At 47.2% G+C, this 23,206-nt stretch overlaps 2 protein-coding genes across 3 annotated transcripts; both read left to right on the top strand.

Annotated features, from left to right (window-relative positions):
- The first annotated feature begins 2,222 nt into the window (after nucleotides 1–2,222).
- LOC123078177 (histidine biosynthesis bifunctional protein hisIE, chloroplastic) lies at nucleotides 2,223–5,782 on the top strand. Of its 2 annotated transcripts, none has more exons than XM_044500584.1 (5): nucleotides 2,223–2,527; nucleotides 3,050–3,295; nucleotides 3,388–3,483; nucleotides 3,554–3,705; nucleotides 5,300–5,782. In XM_044500584.1, the coding sequence occupies exons 1-5, from the start codon at nucleotides 2,327–2,329 to the stop codon at nucleotides 5,499–5,501; spliced, it is 897 nt and encodes a 298-aa protein (XP_044356519.1). In that variant the 5' UTR covers nucleotides 2,223–2,326; the 3' UTR covers nucleotides 5,502–5,782. The 2 variants fall into 2 exon arrangements, with proteins under 2 accessions (XP_044356519.1, XP_044356520.1); XM_044500585.1 differs by having other exon boundaries at nucleotides 5,253–5,344.
- Nucleotides 5,783–18,666: 12,884 nt separating this feature from the next.
- On the top strand, nucleotides 18,667–20,457 carry LOC123078175 (presenilin-like protein At1g08700). The gene has a single exon (XM_044500583.1). It carries the CDS (start codon nucleotides 18,817–18,819, stop codon nucleotides 20,194–20,196), a length of 1,380 nt encoding a protein of 459 aa, XP_044356518.1. The 5' UTR covers nucleotides 18,667–18,816; the 3' UTR covers nucleotides 20,197–20,457.
- The last annotated feature ends 2,749 nt before the right edge of the window (nucleotides 20,458–23,206 follow it).

The following is a 23,206-nucleotide window of genomic DNA, read 5'->3' as shown; positions in this document are numbered from 1 at the left end:
ATGGCCCATGAAGGCCCATTACTTCCCCGGGGGGTTCCGGTAACCCCTCGGTACCCCGATAAATATCTGAAACGTCCCGAAACCATTCCGGTGTCCGAATACCTTCGTCCAATATATCAATCTTTACCTCTCGACTATTTCGAGACTCCTCGTCATGTCCGTGATCTCATCCGGGACTCCGAACAATCTTCGGTCACCAAAACACATAGCTCATAATACAAATCGTCATCGAACGTTAAGCGTGCGGACCCTACGGGTTCGAGAACTATGTAGACATGACCAAGACACATCTCCGGTCAATAACCAATAGCGGAACCTGGATGCTCATATTGGTTCCTACATATTCTACGAAGATCTTTATCAGTCAAACCGCAATAACAACATACGTCATTCCCTTTGTCATCGGTATGTTACTAGCCCGAGATTCGATCGTCGGTATCCTCATACCTAGTTCAATCTCGTTACTGGCAAGTCTCTTTACTCGTTCCGTAATGCATCATCCCGTAACTAACTCATTAGTCATATTGCTTGCAAGGCTTATAGTGATGTGCATTACCGAGAGGGCCCAAAGATACCTCTCCGATACTCGGAGTGGAAAATCTTAATTCTGATCTATGCCAACCCAACAAACACCTTCGGAGAAACCTGTAGAGCATCTTTATAATCACCCAGTTACGTTGTGACGTTTGATAGCACACAAGGTGTTCCTCCGGTATTCGGGAGCTGCATAATCTCATAGTCAGAGGAATATGTATAAGTCATGAAGAAATCAATAGCGATAAAATTTAACGATCATTATGCTAAGCTAACGGATGGGTCTTGTCCATCACATCATTTTCCTAATGATGTGATCCCGTTCATCAAATGACAACACATGTCTATGGTCAGAAAACTTAACCATCTTTGATTAACGAGCTAGTCTAGTAAAGGCATACTATGGACACTTTGTTTTGTCTATGTATTCACACATGTATCAAGTTTCCGGTTAATACAATGCTAGCATGAATAATAAACGTTTATCATGATATAAGGAAATATAAATAACAACTTTATTATTGCCTCTAGGGCATATTTCCTTCAGAAACCTCAAGTCCATATTATTACATGCAACGTGAAACCTAATCTACGCGGAGCTCGTCTAGTCCCGCTCGTCCAGTTCCGCTCCCCGCTCGCCCGGCTCCGCCCTGGCCATGTACGGCGGCCGGCTGCGCTCCTCAGAGTGTTGGGCCGGTCGCCGGCAAGGTAGGGTAGGGCATGGGACACGAGCTGGCTCACGAGACTCAAGGCCCCGCTGTCTCCCATGCCCTACTCTTCCTCGTCAGACACCAGAACCCGAACGGTGCCGGTGGACGTCAGATCGATGATGGATCCATCCGGGGACGAGCCGCCGACCTCCACCACGATGCGGTTGCGGCGCCCGGACTGATGCACCATACAGGGCGCCGGAGAATGCGACTCCGCCTCACCGACACCCGCCGCCGCGAGGGCTGCCGCCTCCTCCCGCGCCCGGTGCCTTGCACGGCGGGCACGTCGTGCCATGGCCTCGTCCATGGTGCGTCCCGATGCTCGGCGCGTCACCGGAGGGGTTGCGCGTCCGCCAACGCGTTCGGACGTTAGATGGGCCGCACGGCCTCCGGCAAGGCAGCTATGGCAGGCCTAGCGCCGGATCCATGCCCCATTTGGGCGGAAGCAATGGATTCCCGATGGATGGAGTCCGAGCGCAGCCGTCCACGGGCCTCCTCCCGGGCATGGCGGAGCACAAGCCAAACGACTATCTCCTCGGGGGCCGCTCGGGATGAGTTCGGGGTCGACGGATCTAGAGGTGAAGGACTCGGATCTGCTGCCCGCCATGCCGAAGAGGACCAGAAGGAGCCGGAGACGAGCTTGGGTGGCGGAGGGGAGTGGAAGGGAGGAGGAGTGAAGTGGCTAGGGTTTGGTCCGGCGAACGGATGGGAAGGATTTTATGTGGGGTCGGGTAGGCCAGCGTGGGCCGGGTGCGACGTAGCGGGCGTGCCTGGGCATCCCCATATCCATCTCATATTTGGACTGGATATGAGCGGTGCCGGTTAGCCCGGGCGTTTGAGAGCCGTTTGAGAGGCTCGTCTGAATCAAAAAGTCATGACCGGGTTGTGACCGGGCGGTCTGCCCAGACGTTTGAGACGGGTTTAAGGGGTCCGGTTGTAGATGCTCTAAACGAACTTCCTCCATCAAGCATAGCTAGTCGCTGGTGTGCCTTTGAGAGACTCAATTGACTTGACCGGACTCGAACTCGACCAACCGCCGCGTCGAGCAGCGACTGCTTCCCATTCCGATTGAGTCGGCTCCCATGGCGGCTCCACTGCCTCGCGCCCCCGTCTCCTCCCCAGCGAGCCGCGCCGCCCTATGTCCAGCCCGCTCCAACCCTTGCACGGCCGCGGCGCCATCCTCGGGGGCCCTCGGGTGGCGGCGCAGGCAGCCTTGCCCGGTGCTCTCCATTGCGCCGGGCTCCGCCCGGTCGACGCCAGCAGCCCTCGCCGTCGATCCCAAGGTCTGTCGATTGATTCACCCGCAAAATCTTCTCCCCTCCCCCTTCTCACTCGGGAGGCCTTCTAAGTTAGGAACTGGGGTGGACTGGTGTGCTCCTCTGCTTTGAACATTTATCTTAGGCTTTGGCTTTGGTGGCTTCTTATGCGAAACCTGCACAATATAGTGACATCATGAAAGTAATGGTTTATGGTTTGCCTGATGGAGATCACAAGTATGTTGATATGCACTAGCAAAGCATTAAGACAGTGGGAGGAATTCATCCATCAATTATTTTTCATGGGATTTGGTTGCAATGCAAACCAATTCTGCAGGAATATAATCAAATGGTCCTGTTATGCCCCCACATTAGTACAAATAAAACTACTTAGCAGTCCTTGCTTTCTCAGATGCATTGCCACTGTTAGCAGCTTGTAGTGTACACGGAAAGAGAACCTTTGTTTGCGATAGTATTGCCCTTAGAGAAATAGAAAAAAGCACAGCAAATATCTAACATCGGCTTGTCATCGTCGTGTGAAAATTTTAGGTTGAAGCGTTACTAGACAGTGTGAAGTGGGACGTCAAAGGGCTGGCAGTTGCTATTGCGCAAAATGTGGATACTGGAGCCATTCTTATGCAGGGCTTTGCTAACAAAGAGGCCCTTGCAGCAACTATATCAACCAGAAAAGCTACATTCTATAGCCGTTCACGGTCTTCATTGTGGACTAAAGGGGAGACATCCATGAACTTCATCAATGTGCATGACATATTCTTGGACTGTGACCGTGATTCAGTAAGCATCTTCTGCTTTGTGTTATGCATCAGAGCGGTTAGTCTGGCTTCAGTTGATACTAACTGGGGTGTTTGTGTTTTCTTGGAAGTTAGATAATATACCTTGGTACGCCAGATGGACCTACATGCCATACAGGGGCAGAGACCTGCTACTATTCTTCAGTCTATGATGCACTACAAGGTTCAAAGGTATTTATCTTTAATGAACCTTCCTGTGAATATAAATTTACTTGAATTGAAGTATTATTGTATTTCACAGTCCAATCAAGAGAGGCAGGTCGCCACAACTCTCTACTCGCTTGAAGATACGATCAGTAGGCGGAAGGAGGAGATAGTTACTGAAGGGAGTGGTAAGCCATCATGGACGAAAAAACTACTGCTTGATAACCAGCTGCTTTGCTCAAAAATACGGTAAGTGTTGCTCCGTTTAATTCTCATGTTCTATTATATATCTGTCTATATATCATTAATGTGTCAAGACAATCGATTAGAATAGCGTAGTAGTTCTTTGTTTCTCTAGCCTGGTTTATCTTGTTCTAATCTTGTCATCATTATTGTTCGATATGGACATATACTGGTGATCTGGTGGGGATGGGCACAATTGTTACTAAACGGCAGCCTACAACAGAATTCTTCCTTTTTTTTGTTGAAAAGCGCTATATAACATTGTTTAGTGTATACTAGCGTTGTTCACATGAACATTACGCATTTTTGTCACAGTATTATGGAATTAAGCACAGCATTATGACAGTAGTTCCTGGATGAATGTAGTTTTGCAAGAAGGTATTGCCCAAGGGTTAAAAAGATTGGCAGTGATCCTCCCACATTAAGTTTTTCTTATTGGAGGAAGTAATCTACTAGAAAAATCTAATTCTGCAACAGACTGTAGAGTGTAGACTGCATTTATTTCAGGTTTGATGACCTGCATTTTGCAAATGTTGAATGGGAAGCTAATGCCCAAATTTTGTGCATGAAACTTTACATCAAAACTTTGTTGATATTGGCTCATTAGTAAGATTTAAAAGGTACCAGAGGTCTTAATAGAACCCATTTTTAGTAGATCCAGTTCAACTCTTGATATATAGGACTCCTATAAAATAAGTAGGGGTAGCTTGTGACAATTGTTTTGATTAAAAGCATATAACTTGAGGTTAGCCATGATGTATTCCTGTTTTTGATAGAAACAATTCTCTCTGCGGTCCATATTATGCTTTTAGGTGATATACTGTATTAGATAAGACTATTCATTAGATTATTTGCAATTGTACGGTATGGGTATTGATCATTATCTGATCAGCTTTGTTCTCAACTTCATATGTCCGACAGTATCACAATAATTTGTTTAGATCTGTTATTTGTATAGTTCTTAAAGTTTTGCTTCTGTTAGCTGCTCCTTTGAACAATTTTATATGACAGAATGCATTTGTCCGAAAATATCACCATAACAGTTACTCAGAGCATAGAGTTATCCATGCTCCATGCATGCACAGTTTGTTTTGTCACCTAATATGTCTTTACAAACATGTGAATTTTGGATATAATTATCATGAGCTTGTCCCATACCAGTAAATTTGGCACAATGTATCAGCTGGAATAACTTTTGTCAGAGGCTAACCTAAGAAGATATCAGTATAATTTTTCGAGTACATATGAGGTGCAACGGCGCCATTTGGTATGGAGTATTGCTACGTGTATAACAATATAAGCGACAATTTCAACATACCATTTTTCTCAAAAAAAAAACTTGCAAGATTTAGACTGATAGGTGGGTTATTCGACATTATTTGGTGTCGATGTAAGGAGTTGTTTGTCAATACTTGTACCATTGTAACGATTCATCTCTCTCTAAGTATATTGATGGCATGGTGTGAAAGTATTGGCAAGTGCATACTTGATAGTACCTTTTCTCTTGTTACCATTCCATGTTTGACCTCTTCCAGTTATTCTTTTGATGCCAGAATATTTCTCTGTTAACGCTGGTGGCCATTTGTTTCCGGTATCTCAGTGAAGAAGCAGGTGAACTAATTGAAACACTGCTTGAGAATGAGGACAAATCTCGTACAGCCTCGGAGATGGCTGATTTACTGTACCACGCAATGGTGCTCCTCAGCGTGAGGGATGTGAAGATGGAGGAGGTGCTGGAGGTCCTGAGGAGACGATTTTCGCAGTCTGGCGTTGAGGAGAAGGCTAGCCGCAAGAAATCTTAGCATGATGGCATGTAGGTGGATGGATGAATTCCATGTGATTGGGCAGGGTGTAGTATGGAGTAGTCCAGTTCTGCTATGGTACCACCTGAGATTTATGTTTTCTCATCATGCTCTCTAAGAAGAAGACTGTGAACTTGTCTTGTGTTTTTTATTTTACCTTTTCCCTTGCACAGTCGCAGTGGCGTTGTTGCTGCTTTGGCCAATAAAGCATAATATGAGTCTCTGACCCATGATATATGTGGGTGATTTATAGTATGGAAACTATGTTTTGTCGTGCAAAATGGAAAATGAGAGGACCTAGTTGTTACTGTACTTGTGGTGTTCTATGTACTGTGCCATGACAGGGATTACGAATAGACCGAAAGTTTACTGGAAGAAAGAAGTATTAAAGCAAGAGGACTTGCTAAATACTCCTACTCTTTGTTGGGGGTGAAAAAGTTGTGTTTTATCCCTTACAATGTTCATGTGGGTGGTGCTGTTAGTTGGAATTTGACCAGTGTTCCCCGCAAAAAAGAAAAAAGAAAAAAAAAGGAATTTGACTAGTGTCATTAGGTCGCTGTGCGATCACCGAAAGCGAAAAATGCACGCGTACTGTTTTCCACATTAGACCCAACATCGTGTACAGTGATTCATATGGTTGTTTCACTCTTTTGTTTTCGTTTGTTTGGAAGCGACTGACGACCATGTGCAATAATTTATCGCGCTTGGGCGTTTTTGCCAGGACAGGCCTATCACCCCCGGCGTGCAAGCGACGTCCCATTTTCCTGAGATAATAAAATTCTGAAACACCTACGAGATAAAATTCTGAGAACCTGCGCAAAACAAATGTTGGAATATTAGGCAAGTTTATGATTAATTCCAGTAAATAATTCATGACTAGAAGAGATACTAGCATGCAATAATCTATCAAACTAGAAGAACAGCAAGACATGCATAACAGCAGCAAACACGTAACAATAGCTGTAGAAACAGACATGAACAGAGGATGTTGGACGTACTGATCGTTAGCTATTATGGGTGCGACAGTGTTGATGACGATATTGGCGACGATCTGCTGCTGACGGCGATGAATACGACGATGAGTAGCACCGCCCGACTTGGACGGAAGACGACCCGTGATGACGAATTTGAGCAGTCGCGCACAGCGCTTCCCAAAAACCTAATTCGTCCTCTCCCGGTGCATGATCGCAAAGACGAACGGTTCCGGAGACCTGCTCTCCCACGCGCCGATGCACGCCGGCGTTTGGGATGGAGTAGACTACGATGGCGGCGCAAGTTGTGAGATGAGGCAAAACCCTAGGTGTTTTTCGGTGTGTCTCTGGCCGCAGCCGGTAGCTGTATATATATTAGGACCAGAGGCGGTATTGTGTCGCGACCACAATCTCAAACCGACTCGGTTTCTAATTCGTATACTTACCGGACAAGAAATCAAAAACTTGTCTGCCAAGACATAAAAATAAAACGGCAAAAGGAAGCTGCGCTCCTGCAAGGAGACGGACCGAATTTCGGCGGACCATTCACGCGCATGTCGCATGTACGCGCCGCCTCGCCACGCCACGCCACGGCCCGGCCAGGCCAGGCCAGGCCAGGCGAGCGAGCGCGCGCGTGTGGTTTCCCTTTCTCTTCTCGCGGTGGAGAGAACCCACTATATAAAGAGGTCCAACTCTTCTTCAACTTCCAAGGTGGGACTAAACTTAGCACCACCACTTGCCATTTTACACATGGGCTTTGAGATTTCAGAAATTGCTATGGGCCTAGCCCATTAATTCTGACAATCCCCCACCAGATCTCAAATACCCATTTAGAGATTTGCCTTCTCTCACCACTTGTTTAATATACCAGTGTTTCAGCAGAGACTGTTAAGTTGAACTTCTGCCTAGAACTTTAAGCTACATCCATTCACAACTTGACAATGGACTATGCCTTGAATTGCTAGTTTTGTGTGAACAGGTTTCACTCAAAGTCTTAACCAGTACCTGACCGCCAGTAGGCTACCCCGCGGTTTGGAGCTTATACGTCATACTCCCTGGTCTCTTCGTGAGCTTACTAGAGATCACCCAAATCTCATAGACCGCGACGTTTACAGTCAGAACTCATATAGGTGTGTTCTTTCAAGACTGCTCTGTAGGACAGCATCTTTGCTAATTATAGCCAATAGAACCACATTAAGGCATGTTGCCAACCTGCCTTACAGATCTGAGCCTTACAGCTCTGAGAGTTTTGCATCTTCACTTGGAGACGATCATAAGTTATTACTCTCCTCAGTTAACCAATAGCTTGTTCTTCCCAGATCCTAATTCACGGGATCTCCGATCACAAAGGTTGGGTTACTACTATGGTGTAACATCTATGGGTCTCATACCCATCTCCCTCGATGCAATATCTATCACATTTCGTGATTGTCCCTTTGTAAAGGGATCTGCCAGGTTTTTGTCTGTTTGTATATACGTAACAGTTATTACTCCGGAGTTTCTCAACTTCCTGACAGACTTCAAACGTCTTTTCATGTGTCTTGATGACTTTGCATTATCTTTAGAATTGTTCACTTTAGCGATAACCGTTTGGTTATCACAATTCATAAGAATAGCCGGTACAGGTTTTTCAACAACCGGCAAGTCCATCAAGAGCTCACGCAGCCATTCTGCCTCAACAGTAGCTGTGTCCAAAGCAGTTAATTCTGCTTCCATAGTTGACCTCGTCAATATGGTTTGCTTGCAAGACCTCCATGACACTGCGCCACCACCATGAGTAAATACATACCCACTTGTTGCGTAAAGTACATCAACATCGGAGATCCATTTTGAATCACTATATCCTTCTAGCACAGCAGGATGCCCTGAATAAGTAATTCCGTAACTCATAGTACCTCTCAGATAGCGCAAGACCCTTTCTAGTGCATGCCAATGATCATCACCCGGGTTGGACATGAACCTACTCAGTTTGCTCACAGCAAAAGAGATATCTGGTCTTGTAGCGCTAGCTAAGTACATGAGTGAACCGACAATTTGAGAGTATCTTAATTGATCTCTCGTTTCTTTCTTGTTCTTTCTGAGTGTCACGCTAGGATCATAAGGTGTTGGAGAAGGCTTGCTATCCATAAAACCGAATCGGTTCAAGACCTTCTCAACATAGTGAGATTGCGTTAATGTAATCCCACTCTCATCCTTAATAAGTTTGATGTTTAGAATTACATCGGCTTCTCCCAGATCTTTCATGTCCAAACTTTTTGATAGAAAAGACTTGACCTCATTAATTGCATTAATGTTTGTACCAAAGATCAGTATGTCGTCCACATACAAACATAATATGACACTATTGCCCCCCACCATGGCGATAGTAAACACACCTATCAGCCTCGTTAATGACAAATCCTGCAGAAGTCAGAGTTCTTTCAAACTTCTCATGCCATTGCTTAGGTGCCTGTTTCAGACCATACAAAGATTTTAACAACTTGCACACCTTTCTCTCTTCACCCTTTACCACAAACCCGTCAGGCTGATCCATATAGATCTCCTCTTCCAACTCTCCATTGAGAAAAGCTGTCTTTACATCCATTTGATGAATGATAAGACCATAAGAGGCAGCCAAGGAAAGTAACACTCGAATGGTGGTCATTCTAGCAACGGGTGAATAGGTGTCAAAGTAATCTTCGCCTTCTTTCTGAGTGTAGCCCTTGGCCACTAGCCGCGCCTTGTACTTATCAATAGTACCATCAGGCTTTAGCTTCTTTTTGAACACCCACTTACAGCCCACAGGTTTACAACCATATGGTCTATCAGTTAGTTCCCAAGTTCCATTAGAAAGAATTGATTCCATCTCATTATGACCAGCTTCTTTCCAATCATCTACATCCGGAGATGCATATGCTTCTGCAATCGTCTTGGGTGTGTCGTCCACAAGGTATACAATGAAATCATCACCAAATGATTTTGCAATCCTTTGTCTCTTGTTCCTTCTAGGAACTTCATTGTTATCCTTCTCAAGGACTTCCTCATGTGATTGTTCGAAATATTCATCAGTTGTACTAGATTCAGGAATTATCTCAGAAGAAAATCTAGCAATGCTATGCATATCTTTCATAGGAAATATGTTCTCAAAAAATGTTGCATCACGAGATTCCATTATAGTATCAACATGCATATTAGGTACTTCAGATTTTACCACTAAAAACCTATAAGCAATGCTCCGTTGAGCATACCCTAGAAAGACACAATCCACTGTCTTTGGTCCAAGTTTGCGTTTCTTAGGAATAGGAATATTGACCTTTGCCAAACATCCCCAAGTGCGCAAATAAGAAAGTGATGGTTTTCTCCCAACCCACTCCTCATAAGGGGTTTTCTCTTTATTATTGTTGGGAACTCTATTCAGGACATGACATGAAGTCAATAGAGCCTCCCCCACCATGCCTTAGATAAACCAGCAGTGTCTAACATGGAATTCACCAAGTCAGTCAATGTGCGGTTTTTCCTCTCGGCCACTCCATTTGATTGAGGTGAATAGGGAGGCGTACTCTCATGAATAATACCATGTTCCTCACAAAATTCATCAAAAACTTTTGGAAAATACTCTCCACCACGATCGGACCTAAGACGCTTGATCTTTCTCTCTAGTTGATTTTCAACTTCAGCTTTATAGATTTTAAAGTAGTCTAATGCTTCATCTTTAGTTTGCAACAAATAAACATAGCAAAATCTAGTCGCATCATCAATCAAAGTCATGAAATATCTCTTTCCACCTTTTGTCAACACACCATTCATCTCACAAAGATCAGAATGTATGAGTTCTAGAGGTGCCAAGTTTCTCTCCTCGGCAGCCTTATGAGGCTTTCGAGGTTGCTTAGATTGCACACAACTATGGCACTTAGAACCTTTGGCAACTGTGAAGTTCGGAATTAAACTCATGCTGGATAGCCGAGACATTAAACCAAAATTAATATGACATAAACGAGAGTGCCAAATACTTGCATCATCATTAACACTAGCACAAATTTGGTTTATTGACTTATTGCAAAAAATCTGAAAGGGAAAAGCGGAACAAGCCTCCGCACTCATAGCCTTTTTCTATAAATTGTCCAAATCTTGACACGATTACTTTATTGGACTCTAAAACTACCTTAAATCCATCTCGACATAGAAGGGAGCCGCTAACTAGATTCTTGTTCATAGTAGGGACATGCTGCACGTTCCTTAGTTGCACGATCTTTCCCGAAGTAAACTTCAGATCCACCGTGCCAATGCCACGAACAGAAGCATGTGACCCATTCCCCATTAGGACGGAAGAATCCCTTGCGACCTGATAAGAAGTAAACAGGGAGATGTCAGCACACACATGAACGTTAGCACCCGAATCAATCCACCACGAAGATGATTGAAATACTGAAAGCACAATAGGTAAATTACCATACCCATCAGTATTGCTAGCGGTCACCATGTTGACAGTCTTGGAGCTTGTTTTCCCTCTGCGGTCTGCACGTTCAGGGCATTCCTTGGAAAAGTGTCCAGGCTTCCCACAGGCGTAGCACTCTAGCTCAGCCTTGTTGAACTTCTTCTTCTTGAAAGTAGTAGTCTTGGTAGGCTTGTTGAAAATAGGTTTGTTCTTCCCTTTGTTCTTGTTCTGTGGGTACCTCTGCACCATGTTAGCAGTAGGCTGAACCTCACCTCCTTTTTCAGTGGTATCTTTAGCCCGAGCTTTTTCTTCAACATCAAGAGATGCAATCAGATTTTCAACTGATATCTCCTGTCTCTTATGCTTCAGAGTTGTGGCGAAATTCCTCCATGAAGGAGGCAACTTTGCAATCATGCACCCAGCCACGAATTTTTCGGGTAGAACACATTTAAGGAGTTCAAGTTCCTTCACAATGCACTGTATCTCATGAGCTTGTTCAACCACAGAACGGTTATTCACCATCTTGTAGTCATGAAAACTCTCCATGATGTACAGTTCACTGCCTGCATCTGTTGCACCGAATTTTGCATTCAGTGCATCCCACAGAATTTTTCCGTCGTTTATGTGCATGTACACATCACACAGACGGTCAGCAAGAACACTCAGAATGCATCCCACAAACATAGTATTGGCTTCCTGGAATTTTCTCCGATCTTCGTCGGTTATTCCCTCTGGAGCACCAACACTAGCGTGGAAAACTTTCAGAGCAGTAAGCCAGAGCGTGGTCTTCACCTGCCACCTCTTAAAGTGCACACCGGTAAACTTATCCGGCCTCAGTGCATCAGCAAATCCAGCCATAGTTAACTCAGGAAATTGCCTACAATTAGGTTTTTGGATTGTTGGAATATTAGGCAAGTTCATGATTAATTCCAGTAAATAAATCATGACTAGAAGAGATACTAGCATGCAATAATCTAGCAAACTAGAAGAACAGCAAGACATGCATAACAGCAGCAAACACATAACAATAGCTGTAGAAACAGACATGAACAAAGGATGTTGGACGTACTGATCGTTAGCTATTATGGGTGCGACAGTGTTGATGACGATGTTGGCGACGATCTGCTGCTGACGGCGATGAATACGACGATGAGTAGCACCGCCCGACTTGGACGGAAGACGACCCGTGATGACGAATTTGAGCAGTCGCGCACAGCGCTTCCCAAAAACCTAATTCGTCCTCTCCCGGTGCAGGATCGCAAAGACGAACGGTTCCGGAGACCTGCTCTCCCACGCGCCGATGCACGCCGGCGTTTGGGATGGAGTAGACTACGATGGCGGCGCAAGTTGTGAGATGAGGCAAAACCCTAGGTGTTTTTCGGTGTGTCTCTGGCCGCAGCCGGTAGCTGTATATATATTAGGACCAGAGGCGGTATTGTGTCGCGACCACAATCTCAAACCGACTCGGTTTCTAATTCGTATACTTACCGGACAAGAAATCAAAAACTTGTCTGCCAAGACATAAAAATAAAACGGCAAAAGGAAGCTGCGCTCCTGCAAGGAGACGGACCGAATTTCGGCGGACCATTCACGCGCATGTCGCATGTACGCGCCGCCTCGCCTCGCCACGCCACGGCCCGGCTCGGCCAGGCCAGGCCAGGCCAGGCCAGGCGAGCGAGCGCGCGCGTGTGGTTTCCCTTTCTCTTCTCGTGGTGGAGAGAACCCACTATATAAAGAGGTCCAACTCTTCTTCAACTTCCAAGGTGGGACTAAAATTAGCACCACCACTTGCCATTTTACATATGGGCTTTGAGATTTCAGAAATTGCTATGGGCCTAGCCCATTAATTCTGACAATCCCCCACCAGATCTCAAATACCCATTTAGAGATTTGACTTCTCTCACCACTTGTTTAATATACAAGTGTTTCAGCAGAGACTGTTAAGTTGAACTTCTGCCTAGAACTTTAAGCTACATCCATTCACAACTTGACAATGGACTATGCCTTGAATTGCTAGTTTTGTGTGAACAGGTTTCACTCAAAGTCTTAACCAGTACCTGACCGCCAGTAGGCTACCCCGCGGTTTGGAGCTTATACGTCATACTCCCTGGTCTCTTCGTGAGCTTACTAGAGATCAGCCAAATCTCATAGACTGCGACGTTTACAGTCAGAACTCATATAGGTGTGTTCTTTCAAGACTGCTCTATAGGACAGCATCTTTGCTAATTATAGCCAATAGAACCACATTAAGGCATGTTGCCAACCTGCCTTACAGATCTGAGCCTTACAGCTCTGAGAGTTTTGCATCTTCACTTGGAGACGATCATAAGTTATTACTCTCCTCAGTTAACCAATAGCTTGTTCTTCCCAGATCCTAATTCACGGGATCTCCGATCACAAAGGTTGGGTTACTACTATGGTGTAACATCTATGGGTCTCATACCCATCTCCCTCGATGCAATATCTATCACATTTCGTGATTGTCCCTTTGTAAAGGGATCTGCCAGGTTTTTGTCTGTTTGTATATACGTAACAGTTATTACTCCGGAGTTTCTCAACTTCCTGACAGACTTCAAACGTCTTTTCACGTGTCTTGATGACTTTGCATTATCTTTAGAATTGTTCACTTTAGCGATAACCGTTTGGTTTCACAATTCATAAGAATAGCCGGTACAGGTTTTTCAACAACCGGCAAGTCCATCAAGAGCTCACGCAGCCATTCTGCCTCAACAGTAGCTGTGTCCAAAGCAGTTAATTCTGCTTCCATAGTTGACCTCGTCAATATGGTTTGCTTGCAAGACCTCCATGACACTGCGCCACCACCATGAGTAAATACATACCCACTTGTTGCATAAAGTACATCAACATCGGAGATCCAATTTGAATCACTATATCCTTCTAGCACAGCAGGATGCCCTGAATAAGTAATTCCGTAACTCATAGTACCTCTCAGATAGCGCAAGACCCTTTCTAGTGCATGCCAATGATCATCACCCGGGTTGGACATGAACCTACTCAGTTTGCTCACAGCAAAAGAGATATCTGGTCTTGTAGCGCTAGCTAAGTACATGAGTGAACCGACAATTTGAGAGTATCTTAATTGATCTCTCGTTTCTTTCTTGTTCTTTCTGAGTGTCACGCTGGGATCATAAGGTGTTGGAGAAGGCTTGCTATCCATAAAACCGAATCGGTTCAAGACCTTCTCAACATAGTGAGATTGCGTTAATGTAATCCCACTCACATCCTTAATAAGTTTGATGTTTAGAATTACATCGGCTTCTCCCAGATCTTTCATGTCAAAACTTTTTGATAGAAAAGACTTGACCTCATTAATTGCATTAATGTTTGTACCAAAGATCAGTATGTCGTCCACATACAAACATAATATGACACTATTGCCCCCCACCATGGCGATAGTAAACACACCTATCAGCCTCGTTAATGACAAATCCTGCAGAAGTCAGAGTTCTTTCAAACTTCTCATGCCATTGCTTAGGTGCCTGTTTCAGACCATACAAAGATTTTAACAACTTGCACACCTTTCTCTCTTCACCCTTTACCACAAACCCGTCAGGCTGATCCATATAGATCTCCTCTTCCAACTCTCCATTGAGAAAAGCTGTCTTTACATCCATTTGATGAATGATAAGACCATAAGAGGCAGCCAAGGAAAGTAACACTCGAATGGTGGTCATTCTAGCAACGGGTGAATAGGTGTCAAAGTAATCTTCGCCTTCTTTCTGAGTGTAGCCCTTGGCCACTAGCCGCGCCTTGTACTTATCAATAGTACCATCAGGCTTTAGCTTCTTTTTGAACACCCACTTACAGCCCACAGGTTTACAACCATATGGTCTATCAGTTAGTTCCCAAGTTCCATTAGAAAGAATTGATTCCATCTCATTATGACCAGCTTCTTTCCAATCATCTACATCCGGAGATGCATATGCTTCTGCAATCGTCTTGGGTGTGTCGTCCACAAGGTATACAATGAAATCATCACCAAATGATTTTGCAATCCTTTGTCTCTTGTTCCTTCTAGGAACTTCATTGTTATCCTTCTCAAGGACTTCCTCATGTGATTGTTCGAAATATTCATCAGTTGTACTAGATTCAGGAATTATCTCAGAAGAAAATCTAGCAATGCTATGCATATCTTTCATAGGAAATATGTTCTCAAAAAATGTTGCATCACGAGATTCCATTATAGTATCAACATGCATATTAGGTACTTCAGATTTTACCACTAAAAACCTATAAGCAATGCTCCGTTGAGCATACCCTAGAAAGACACAATCCACTGTCTTTGGTCCAAGTTTGCGTTTCTTAGGAATAGGAATATTGACCTTTGCCAAACATCCCCAAGTGCGCAAATAAGAAAGTGATGGTTTTCTCCCAACCCACTCCTCATAAGGGGTTTTCTCTTTATTATTGTTGGGAACTCTATTCAGGACATGACATGAAGTCAATAGAGCCTCCCCCACCATGCCTTAGATAAACCAGCAGTGTCTAACATGGAATTCACCAAGTCAGTCAATGTGCGGTTTTTCCTCTCGGCCACTCCATTTGATTGAGGTGAATAGGGAGGCGTACTCTCATGAATAATACCATGTTCCTCACAAAATTCATCAAAAACTTTTGGAAAATACTCTCCACCACGATCGGACCTAAGACGCTTGATCTTTCTCTCTAGTTGATTTTCAACTTCAGCTTTATAGATTTTAAAGTAGTCTAATGCTTCATCTTTAGTTTGCAACAAATAAACATAGCAAAATCTAGTCGCATCATCAATCAAAGTCATGAAATATCTCTTTCCACCTTTTGTCAACACACCATTCATCTCACAAAGATCAGAATGTATGAGTTCTAGAGGTGCCAAGTTTCTCTCCTCGGCAGCCTTATGAGGCTTTCGAGGTTGCTTAGATTGCACACAACTATGGCACTTAGAACCTTTGGCAACTGTGAAGTTCGGAATTAAACTCATGCTGGATAGCCGAGACATTAAACCAAAATTAATATGACATAAACGAGAGTGCCAAATACTTGCATCATCATTAACACTAGCACAAATTTGGTTTATTGACTTATTGCAAAAATCTGAAAGAGAAAAGCGGAACAAGCCTCCGCACTCATAGCCTTTTCCTATAAATTGTCCAAATCTTGACATGATTACTTTATTGGACTCTAAAACTACCTTAAATCCATCTCGACATAGAAGGGAGCCGCTAACTAGATTCTTGTTCATAGTAGGGACATGCTGCACGTTCCTTAGTTGCACGATCTTTCCCGAAGTAAACTTCAGATCCACCGTGCCAATGCCACGAACAGAAGCATGTGACCCATTCCCCATTAGGACGGAAGAATCCCTTGCGACCTGATAAGAAGTAAACAGGGAGATGTCAGCACACACATGAACGTTAGCACCCGAATCAATCCACCACGAAGATGATTGAAATACTGAAAGCACAATAGGTAAATTACCATACCCATCAGTATTGCTAGCGGTCACCATGTTGACAGTCTTGGAGCTTGTTTTCCCTCTGCGGTCTGCACGTGCAGGGCATTCCTTGGAAAAGTGTCCAGGCTTCCCACGGGCGTAGCACTCTAGCTCAGCCTTGTTGAACTTCTTCTTCTTGAAGGTAGTAGTCTTGGTAGGCTTGTTGAAAACAGGTTTGTTCTTCCCTTTGTTCTTGTTCTGTGGGTACCTCTGCACCATGTTAGCAGTAGGCTGAACCTCACCTCCTTTTTCAGTGGTATCTTTAGCCCGAGCTTTTTCTTCAACATCAAGAGATGCAATCAGATTTTCAACTGATATCTCCTGTCTCTTATGCTTCAGAGTTGTGGCGAAATTCCTCCATGAAGGAGGCAACTTTGCAATCATGCACCCAGCCACGAATTTGTCGGGTAGAACACATTTAAGGAGTTCAAGTTCCTTCACAATGCACTGTATCTCATGAGCTTGTTCAACCACAGAACGGTTATTCACCATCTTGTAGTCATGAAAACTCTCCATGATGTACAGTTCACTGCCTGCATCTGTTGCACCGAATTTTGCATTCAGTGCACCCCACAGAATTTTTCCGTCGTTTATGTGCATGTACACATCACACAGACGGTCAGCAAGAACACTCAGAATGCATCCCACAAACATAGTATTGGCTTCCTAGAATTTTCTCCGATCTTCGTCGATCATTCCCTCTGGAGCACCAACACTAGCGTGGAAAACTTTCAGAGCAGTAAGCCAGAGCGTGGTCTTCACCTGCCACCTCTTAAGTGCACACCGGTAAACTTATCCGGCCTCAGTGCATCAGCGAATCCAGCCATAGTTAACTCAGGAAATTGCCTATAATTAGGTTTTTGGATTGTTGGAATATTAGGCAAGTTCATGATTAATTCCAGTAAATAATTCATGACTAGAAGAGATAATAGCATGCAATAATCTAGCAAACTAGAAGAACAGCAAGACATGCATAACAGCAGCAAACACGTAACAATAGCTGTAGAAACAGACATGAACAGAGGATGTTGGACGTACTGATCGTTAGCTATTATGGGTGCGACAGTGTTGATGACGATGTTGGCGACGATCTGCTGCTGACGGCGATGAATACGACGATGAGTAGCACCGCCCGACTTGGACGGAAGACGACCCGTGATGACGAATTTGAGCAGTCGCGCACAACGCTTCCCAAAAACCTAATTCGTCCTCTCCCGGTGCAGGATCGCAAAGACGAACGGTTCCGGAGACCTGCTCTCCCACGCGCCGATGCACGCCGGCGTTTGGGATGGAGTAGACTACGATGGCGGCGCAAGTTGTGAGATGAGGCAAAACCCTAGGTGTTTTTCGGTGTGTCTCTGGCCGCAGCCGGTAGCTGTATATATATTAGGACCAGAGGCGGTATTGTGTCGCGACCACAATCTCAAACCGACTCGGTTTCTAATTCGTATACTTACCGGACAAGAAATCAAAAACTTGTCTGCCAAGACATAAAAATAAAACGGCAAAAGGAAGCTGCGCTCCTGCAAGGAGACGGAGCGAATTTCGGCGGACCATTCACGCGCATGTCGCATGTACGCCTCGCCACGGCCCGGCCAGGCGAGGCGAGGCGAGCGAGCGCGCGTGTGGTTTTCCCTTTCTCTTCCCACACACCACTTAGAGTGGTGGAGAGAACCCACTATATAAAGAGGTCCAACTCTTCTTCATATTTCAAGGTGGGACTAAACTTAGCACCACCACTTGCCATTTTACACATGGGCTTTGAGATTTCAGAAATTGCTATGGGCCTAGCCCATTAATTCTAACAACAAAACGCGTGAAATTGATCGGATAGCCAAACCTACGAGTTCTGAACTGAAACACCGGCTCGATTAATGTGGTTATTATTAATTACAGTAGTAGTAGAAGGAGGAGTTTTCCTTGCTAAATCAAACTTAGACTACCCACAATAAAAGTAATATAGATAGTAACATCGCATATATCTAGATAAAATAGATGATGTGTCAAGCAATAAATGAAAAAAAGAGGCATGTGATAACATAGCTAGTTACTATTAGTATGAGTAACATCACACATATCAAGGCAAGATGAATCTATAGTCTAATAAATGAAGTGTTGCATGTTACCACACATATATTACTCCCCACTATAGAGGTAGTAACATAGTACTACTCTATGTTATTACCCATTGTAGCTAGTCTTACTGGCGAGTCATTATTGTCCATTTGGGAAGTCCATATTGACATACTATTGAACATTGCACAAGAGTTTTTCAGGGAACGTGTGAGAGTGAGTCCAACTGAAAGGGACACCCACCACCAAACCCTCCGCCGTACCCGTGCGACACCGACCGCCGCGGGGAGCGACCGACCCAGGCCGAGATCGGGAAAAATTCCCCATCTCCCCCCTCCCATCCCCTCCCCTCCGCCGCACGGCATGGATCCCGTCGCCGACGCGCCGGACCCGCCGGGCTCCGCCGCCACCGTCCTCGACACCCTGGGCGAGGAGGTGCTCGCGGTCATGTCCCCGGTCTCCATCTGCATGGCCCTCGTCGTCCTCCTCATCACGCTCCTCGCGCCGCCCTCCTCCTCCCCCTCCGCGCCGCCCCCCGTCACCGCCGCCACGCTCGTCTACCTCGAGTCCCCCTCCGACTCCCCGGCCCAGAAGCTCGTCGGCGCGCTCCTCGACGCCGCCGTCTTCGTCGCGCTCGTCGCCGTCGTCACCTTCATCCTCGTCGCGCTCTACTACTACCGCTGCACCGGCTTCCTCAAGAACTACATGCGCTTCTCCGCCTTCTTCGTCCTCTTCTCCATGGGCGGCGCCATCGCCGTCGCCCTCCTCCGCCGCCTCGACGCCCCGCTCGACGCGCCCACCGCGCTCCTCCTCCTCTTCAACGCATCCGCCGTCGGCGTCCTCTCCGTCTTCGCCTCCGCGGTCCCCATCCTCGTCCGCCAGGGCTACATGGTCGCGCTCGCCGTCATCGTCGCCGCCTGGCTCTCCAGGCTCCCCGAGTGGACCACCTGGATCATGCTCCTCGCCCTCGCAGTCTATGACCTCGTCGCCGTGCTCGCGCCAAGGGGCCCGCTCAGGATGCTTGTGGAGCTCGCATCCTCCAGGGACGACGAACTCCCGGCGCTCATCTACGAATCACGCCCCACGGTAGGCCCAGCCGAGACTTCCTCCTCCTATGCTCCGGCAATGTGGTCCGAGGAGTCGCAGCACCCCGATTCTGCCGCCCGATCGGGCCCAAACCTGTATGACAGGGTGGGTCAGCAGGATGATTCGGGTCCTGCCATGGTAGAAATGAGGGATCTTGGCTCAACAAGCCGTGACATGGCTACCTCAAATCAAGGTGTAACAGGGCAGACATCAAATCAAGGTGGGAGCGCACAGCATGCTGTCATTCAGATCGAGCAGCGTCAGGAAGAAGAAGAAACAGCTCCATTGGTGTCAGCAGCATCGGCCAACCCTACTGTCGCCAATGAGGAGCATACACAAATTTCTTCATCAGAACCTCCCGAGGAGGAGTTTGAGATGTTTGAGTCTAGCAGGGGCATCAAGCTGGGGCTTGGCGATTTTGTCTTCTACAGTGTGCTTGTGGGGAGGGCTGCCATGTATGATCTCATGACGGTGTATGCGTGCTACCTTGCCATCATCGCTGGGCTTGGCTGCACCCTCATCCTGCTGTCGATATGCAGGCACGCATTGCCCGCACTCCCGATCTCCATCATGCTGGGAGTCGTGTTCTACTTCTTGACGCGGTTGCTGATGGAGCCATTCGTTGTCGGTGCTTCGACCAATTTGGTGATGTTCTGAGTTCTGACTAATGTTCTGTTGTCGTTGTTACATGTTTGTCAAGCTAAAAAGCAATTGAGAACATCATGTGGGAGTGATTACTACTTTGTTGGTCACATCTTGTAGGTAGAGAGTCATGTAGTTATGACTAGGAAATGTCATTGAGACTTTAGGTAACGTCAGTTTTATCTGGGATCAACTAGTCCATGTCTCGTCGTATAGTTCTATCAACATGGCATGGTATTCGAGAAGAACACATTTGCATTTCAGTTTCATTTTTCATTCTTGCGTTCTTCTTGTTTTTTGCTGGTGTTCTCCCTTAGATTATAGTGATAAAGTAAAGTGATCATGCTTTTAAACAATCAGCCTGCAATTTTCTTTTCATGTCTGTTATTTTTTTTCTTATATGGTACCCCCTTACAGAGGGAGTAAATAGAGAATAGAGTTATCAAGCAAATGCATTAATTTGAAAACCATTTATGTGCACTTCAGGAGTTCAGCAGCACTTGGTAATGTTTGCCTTTCTCATTTGATTCTAGGGACCATATTCCTCCTGTCTGCTTGAATTGACAAGCTGAGAATATTCGTTTTTGTTTGTCTTTTGAAGGAAAAATAGCATGAAACTCCTTGTGTTCAAATTCACAGCGTTTCGAGTGATAGGAGTAACAAAATCAAGCCATTGGTTAGTTTGTAGGTGCTTATTTTACTGCATTGTGCTTTATGTTGTTTATCATGGACGCTGGAGAGCCACGCATTTAGCTGTATTTAGTTGTAGTGAGCAGAAGTGCCCGAGTCTTTTGTTGTGCCCTTTGCATTGCTCAGTGAATCTGATGGAAGAGGGAGAAGCGATGGGATTCAACACACATTCATTAGCTCTGCCGGCTGAGGTTATATACAGTTTTACAGAGGTTCGTGTGCCACTACCAGGCGATCGTGGGCTAACAGCATGCCCACTACTCTCACGCACGCATAGACCAGAGGTCGTGCCGTATACACAATCCGTACGCAGGTACACTACGTATACTCTAACACCCCCCGCAGTCTTGGCGTCGGCCGGAGCGACGCAAAGACTGTCCCGGAGCTGGAGGAAAACGTCCGTGGACAAGCCTTTGGTCATGACATCGGCGAGCTGCTGCTTGGTTGGGATGTGAAGGACTCTGAACTCGCCTAGCGCCACGCGCTCTCGTACAAAATGGATGTCGAGCTCCACATGCTTGGTGCGCCGGTGATGCACTGGGTTCGCGGAGAGGTAGCAGGCCGAGACATTGTCGCAGAAGACCACTGTCGCCGTGCGGACTGGGAGGAGCAGCTCGCCGAGAAGCTGACGAAGCTACACGCACTCGGTGACAGCATTGGCGACGCCACGGTACTCGGCTTCGGCGCTGGAGCGCGACACCGTGGCCTGGCGCTTGGACGACCAGGAAACGAGGGCGTCGCCGAGGTAGACGCAGAAGCCAGATGTCGAGCGGCGAGTGTCCGGGCAGCCGGCCCAGTCGGCGTCGGTGTAGGCGCGGAGAACCAGTGTAGACGAGGCGCGTAGATGGAGATCGTGGGCGGGCGTGCCGCGCACGTAGCGCAGCACACGCTTGACGAGAGCTTGGTGGCAGTCCCGCGGATCATGCATGTGCAGGCAAACCTGCTGGACGGCGTACGCGGGCTCGAGTCGCGTGATGGTGAGGTATTGGAGAGCCCCGGCGATGCTGCGGTACGCCGACAAGTCAGGCACACGCGGGCCGCCAGCCTGAGGAAGCTTGCCCTTGGTGTCGATGGGCGTGGGCGACGGCTTGCAGGTGTGCATGCCCACGCGTTCGAGGATCTCCTCGGTGTACTTCTGTTGACAGAGGAAGAAGCCCGCCTGCGTGCGCGTCACCTGGATGCCGAGGAAGTAGCGGAGCGCGCCAAGGTCCTTCATGGCGAACTCACCACTGAGCCGGTGCACAATGCGATGAAGAAGAGCCGGAGTCGAGGCGGTGAGGACGATGTCGTCGACCTAAAGAAGAAGAAACGCTGTGTCCGCCCCGCTGGTGTAGATGAACAGGGAGGAGTCGGAGCGCGTCGCCGTGAAGCCGACCGTCTTGAGGAAGCCGGCGAACGTCTGGAACCAGGCGCGGGGAGCTTGTTTAAGCCCGTAAAGCGACTTGTTCAGACGGCAGACATGGTGCGGCCGAGCCTCGTCGACGAAGCCGGCGGGCTGGAGGCAGTACACCTCCTCGGCGAGCGTCCCATGCAGGAACGCATTCTTGACGTCCAGTTGGTGGACGGGCCACCCTCGCGAAGCAGCTATGGTGAGAACAGTGCGGATGGTGGCCGGCTTGACCACCGGCGAGAAGGTCTCGCCGTAGTCCACGCCCGCGCGCTGATGAAAGCCGCGGACGACCCACCGCGCCTTGTAGCGTTCCAGAGAGCCGTCAGCGCGGAATTTGTGCTTGAAGACCCATTTGCCTGTGATCAGGTTGGCGCCAGGCGGACGTGGAACCAGCTCCCAAGTACGGTTGGCGACGAGCGCGACGTGCTCTTCGCGCATGGCCGCGAGCCAGTGCGGATCGCGGACGGCAACGCGCACAGAGCTTGGCACGGGAGAGAGCGAAGTGGAAGGCAGAGCAGCCGCAGCGTCGTAGTACTTGGGGTTCGGCTTGAAGATGCCGGCCTGAGCCCGGGTCAGCACACGCCGCGACGGGCCGGCCGGAGCGGGCGGTGCGGAGGAGACGCTGGAGTCAGCGGAAGGCGTGCTCGACGATGAGGAGCAGGGGGCGTCCGTGCACGATCCAGCGGCCGTGTTTGAAGTAGCAGAACACGCGCTTGATCGAGTAACGCGGGAGCCGTCCGCGCGCGATCCAGCGGCTGTGTTTGAACCAGCAGATGGCGCGCGAGGGGACGGGATGGCGATGCCGTCCAGTCCTGATCCGACGGCCCGCGGCGTGCATGGTCGAACGACAGGTGAAGAAGGAACCTGACGGGCGATCTGAAGCAGGGGCGGCGCGCCAAGGGGCGGAGGCGCCGGCGGAGCAATAGGTGGAGTGCTGTAAGCGTA

The sequence above is a fragment of the Triticum aestivum genome, chromosome 3D, assembly GCF_018294505.1.
Source record: "Triticum aestivum cultivar Chinese Spring chromosome 3D, IWGSC CS RefSeq v2.1, whole genome shotgun sequence".
Taxonomy (NCBI): Eukaryota; Viridiplantae; Streptophyta; class Magnoliopsida; order Poales; family Poaceae; genus Triticum; species Triticum aestivum.
This window is presented reverse-complemented; position numbering and strand designations above follow the sequence as displayed.

Coding starts and splice junctions, on each gene's coding strand:
- LOC123078175 (XM_044500583.1), top strand. CDS start 18,817: ATGGATCCCGTCGCCGACGCGCCGGACCCGCCGGGCTCCGCCGCCACC.
- LOC123078177 (XM_044500584.1), top strand. CDS start 2,327: ATGGCGGCTCCACTGCCTCGCGCCCCCGTCTCCTCCCCAGCGAGCCGC. Junction 3,296..3,387: donor TGGACTGTGACCGTGATTCA/GTAAGCATCTTC, acceptor CTTGGAAGTTAG/ATAATATACCTTGGTACGCC. Junction 3,706..5,299: donor CTGCTTTGCTCAAAAATACG/GTAAGTGTTGCT, acceptor CCGGTATCTCAG/TGAAGAAGCAGGTGAACTAA.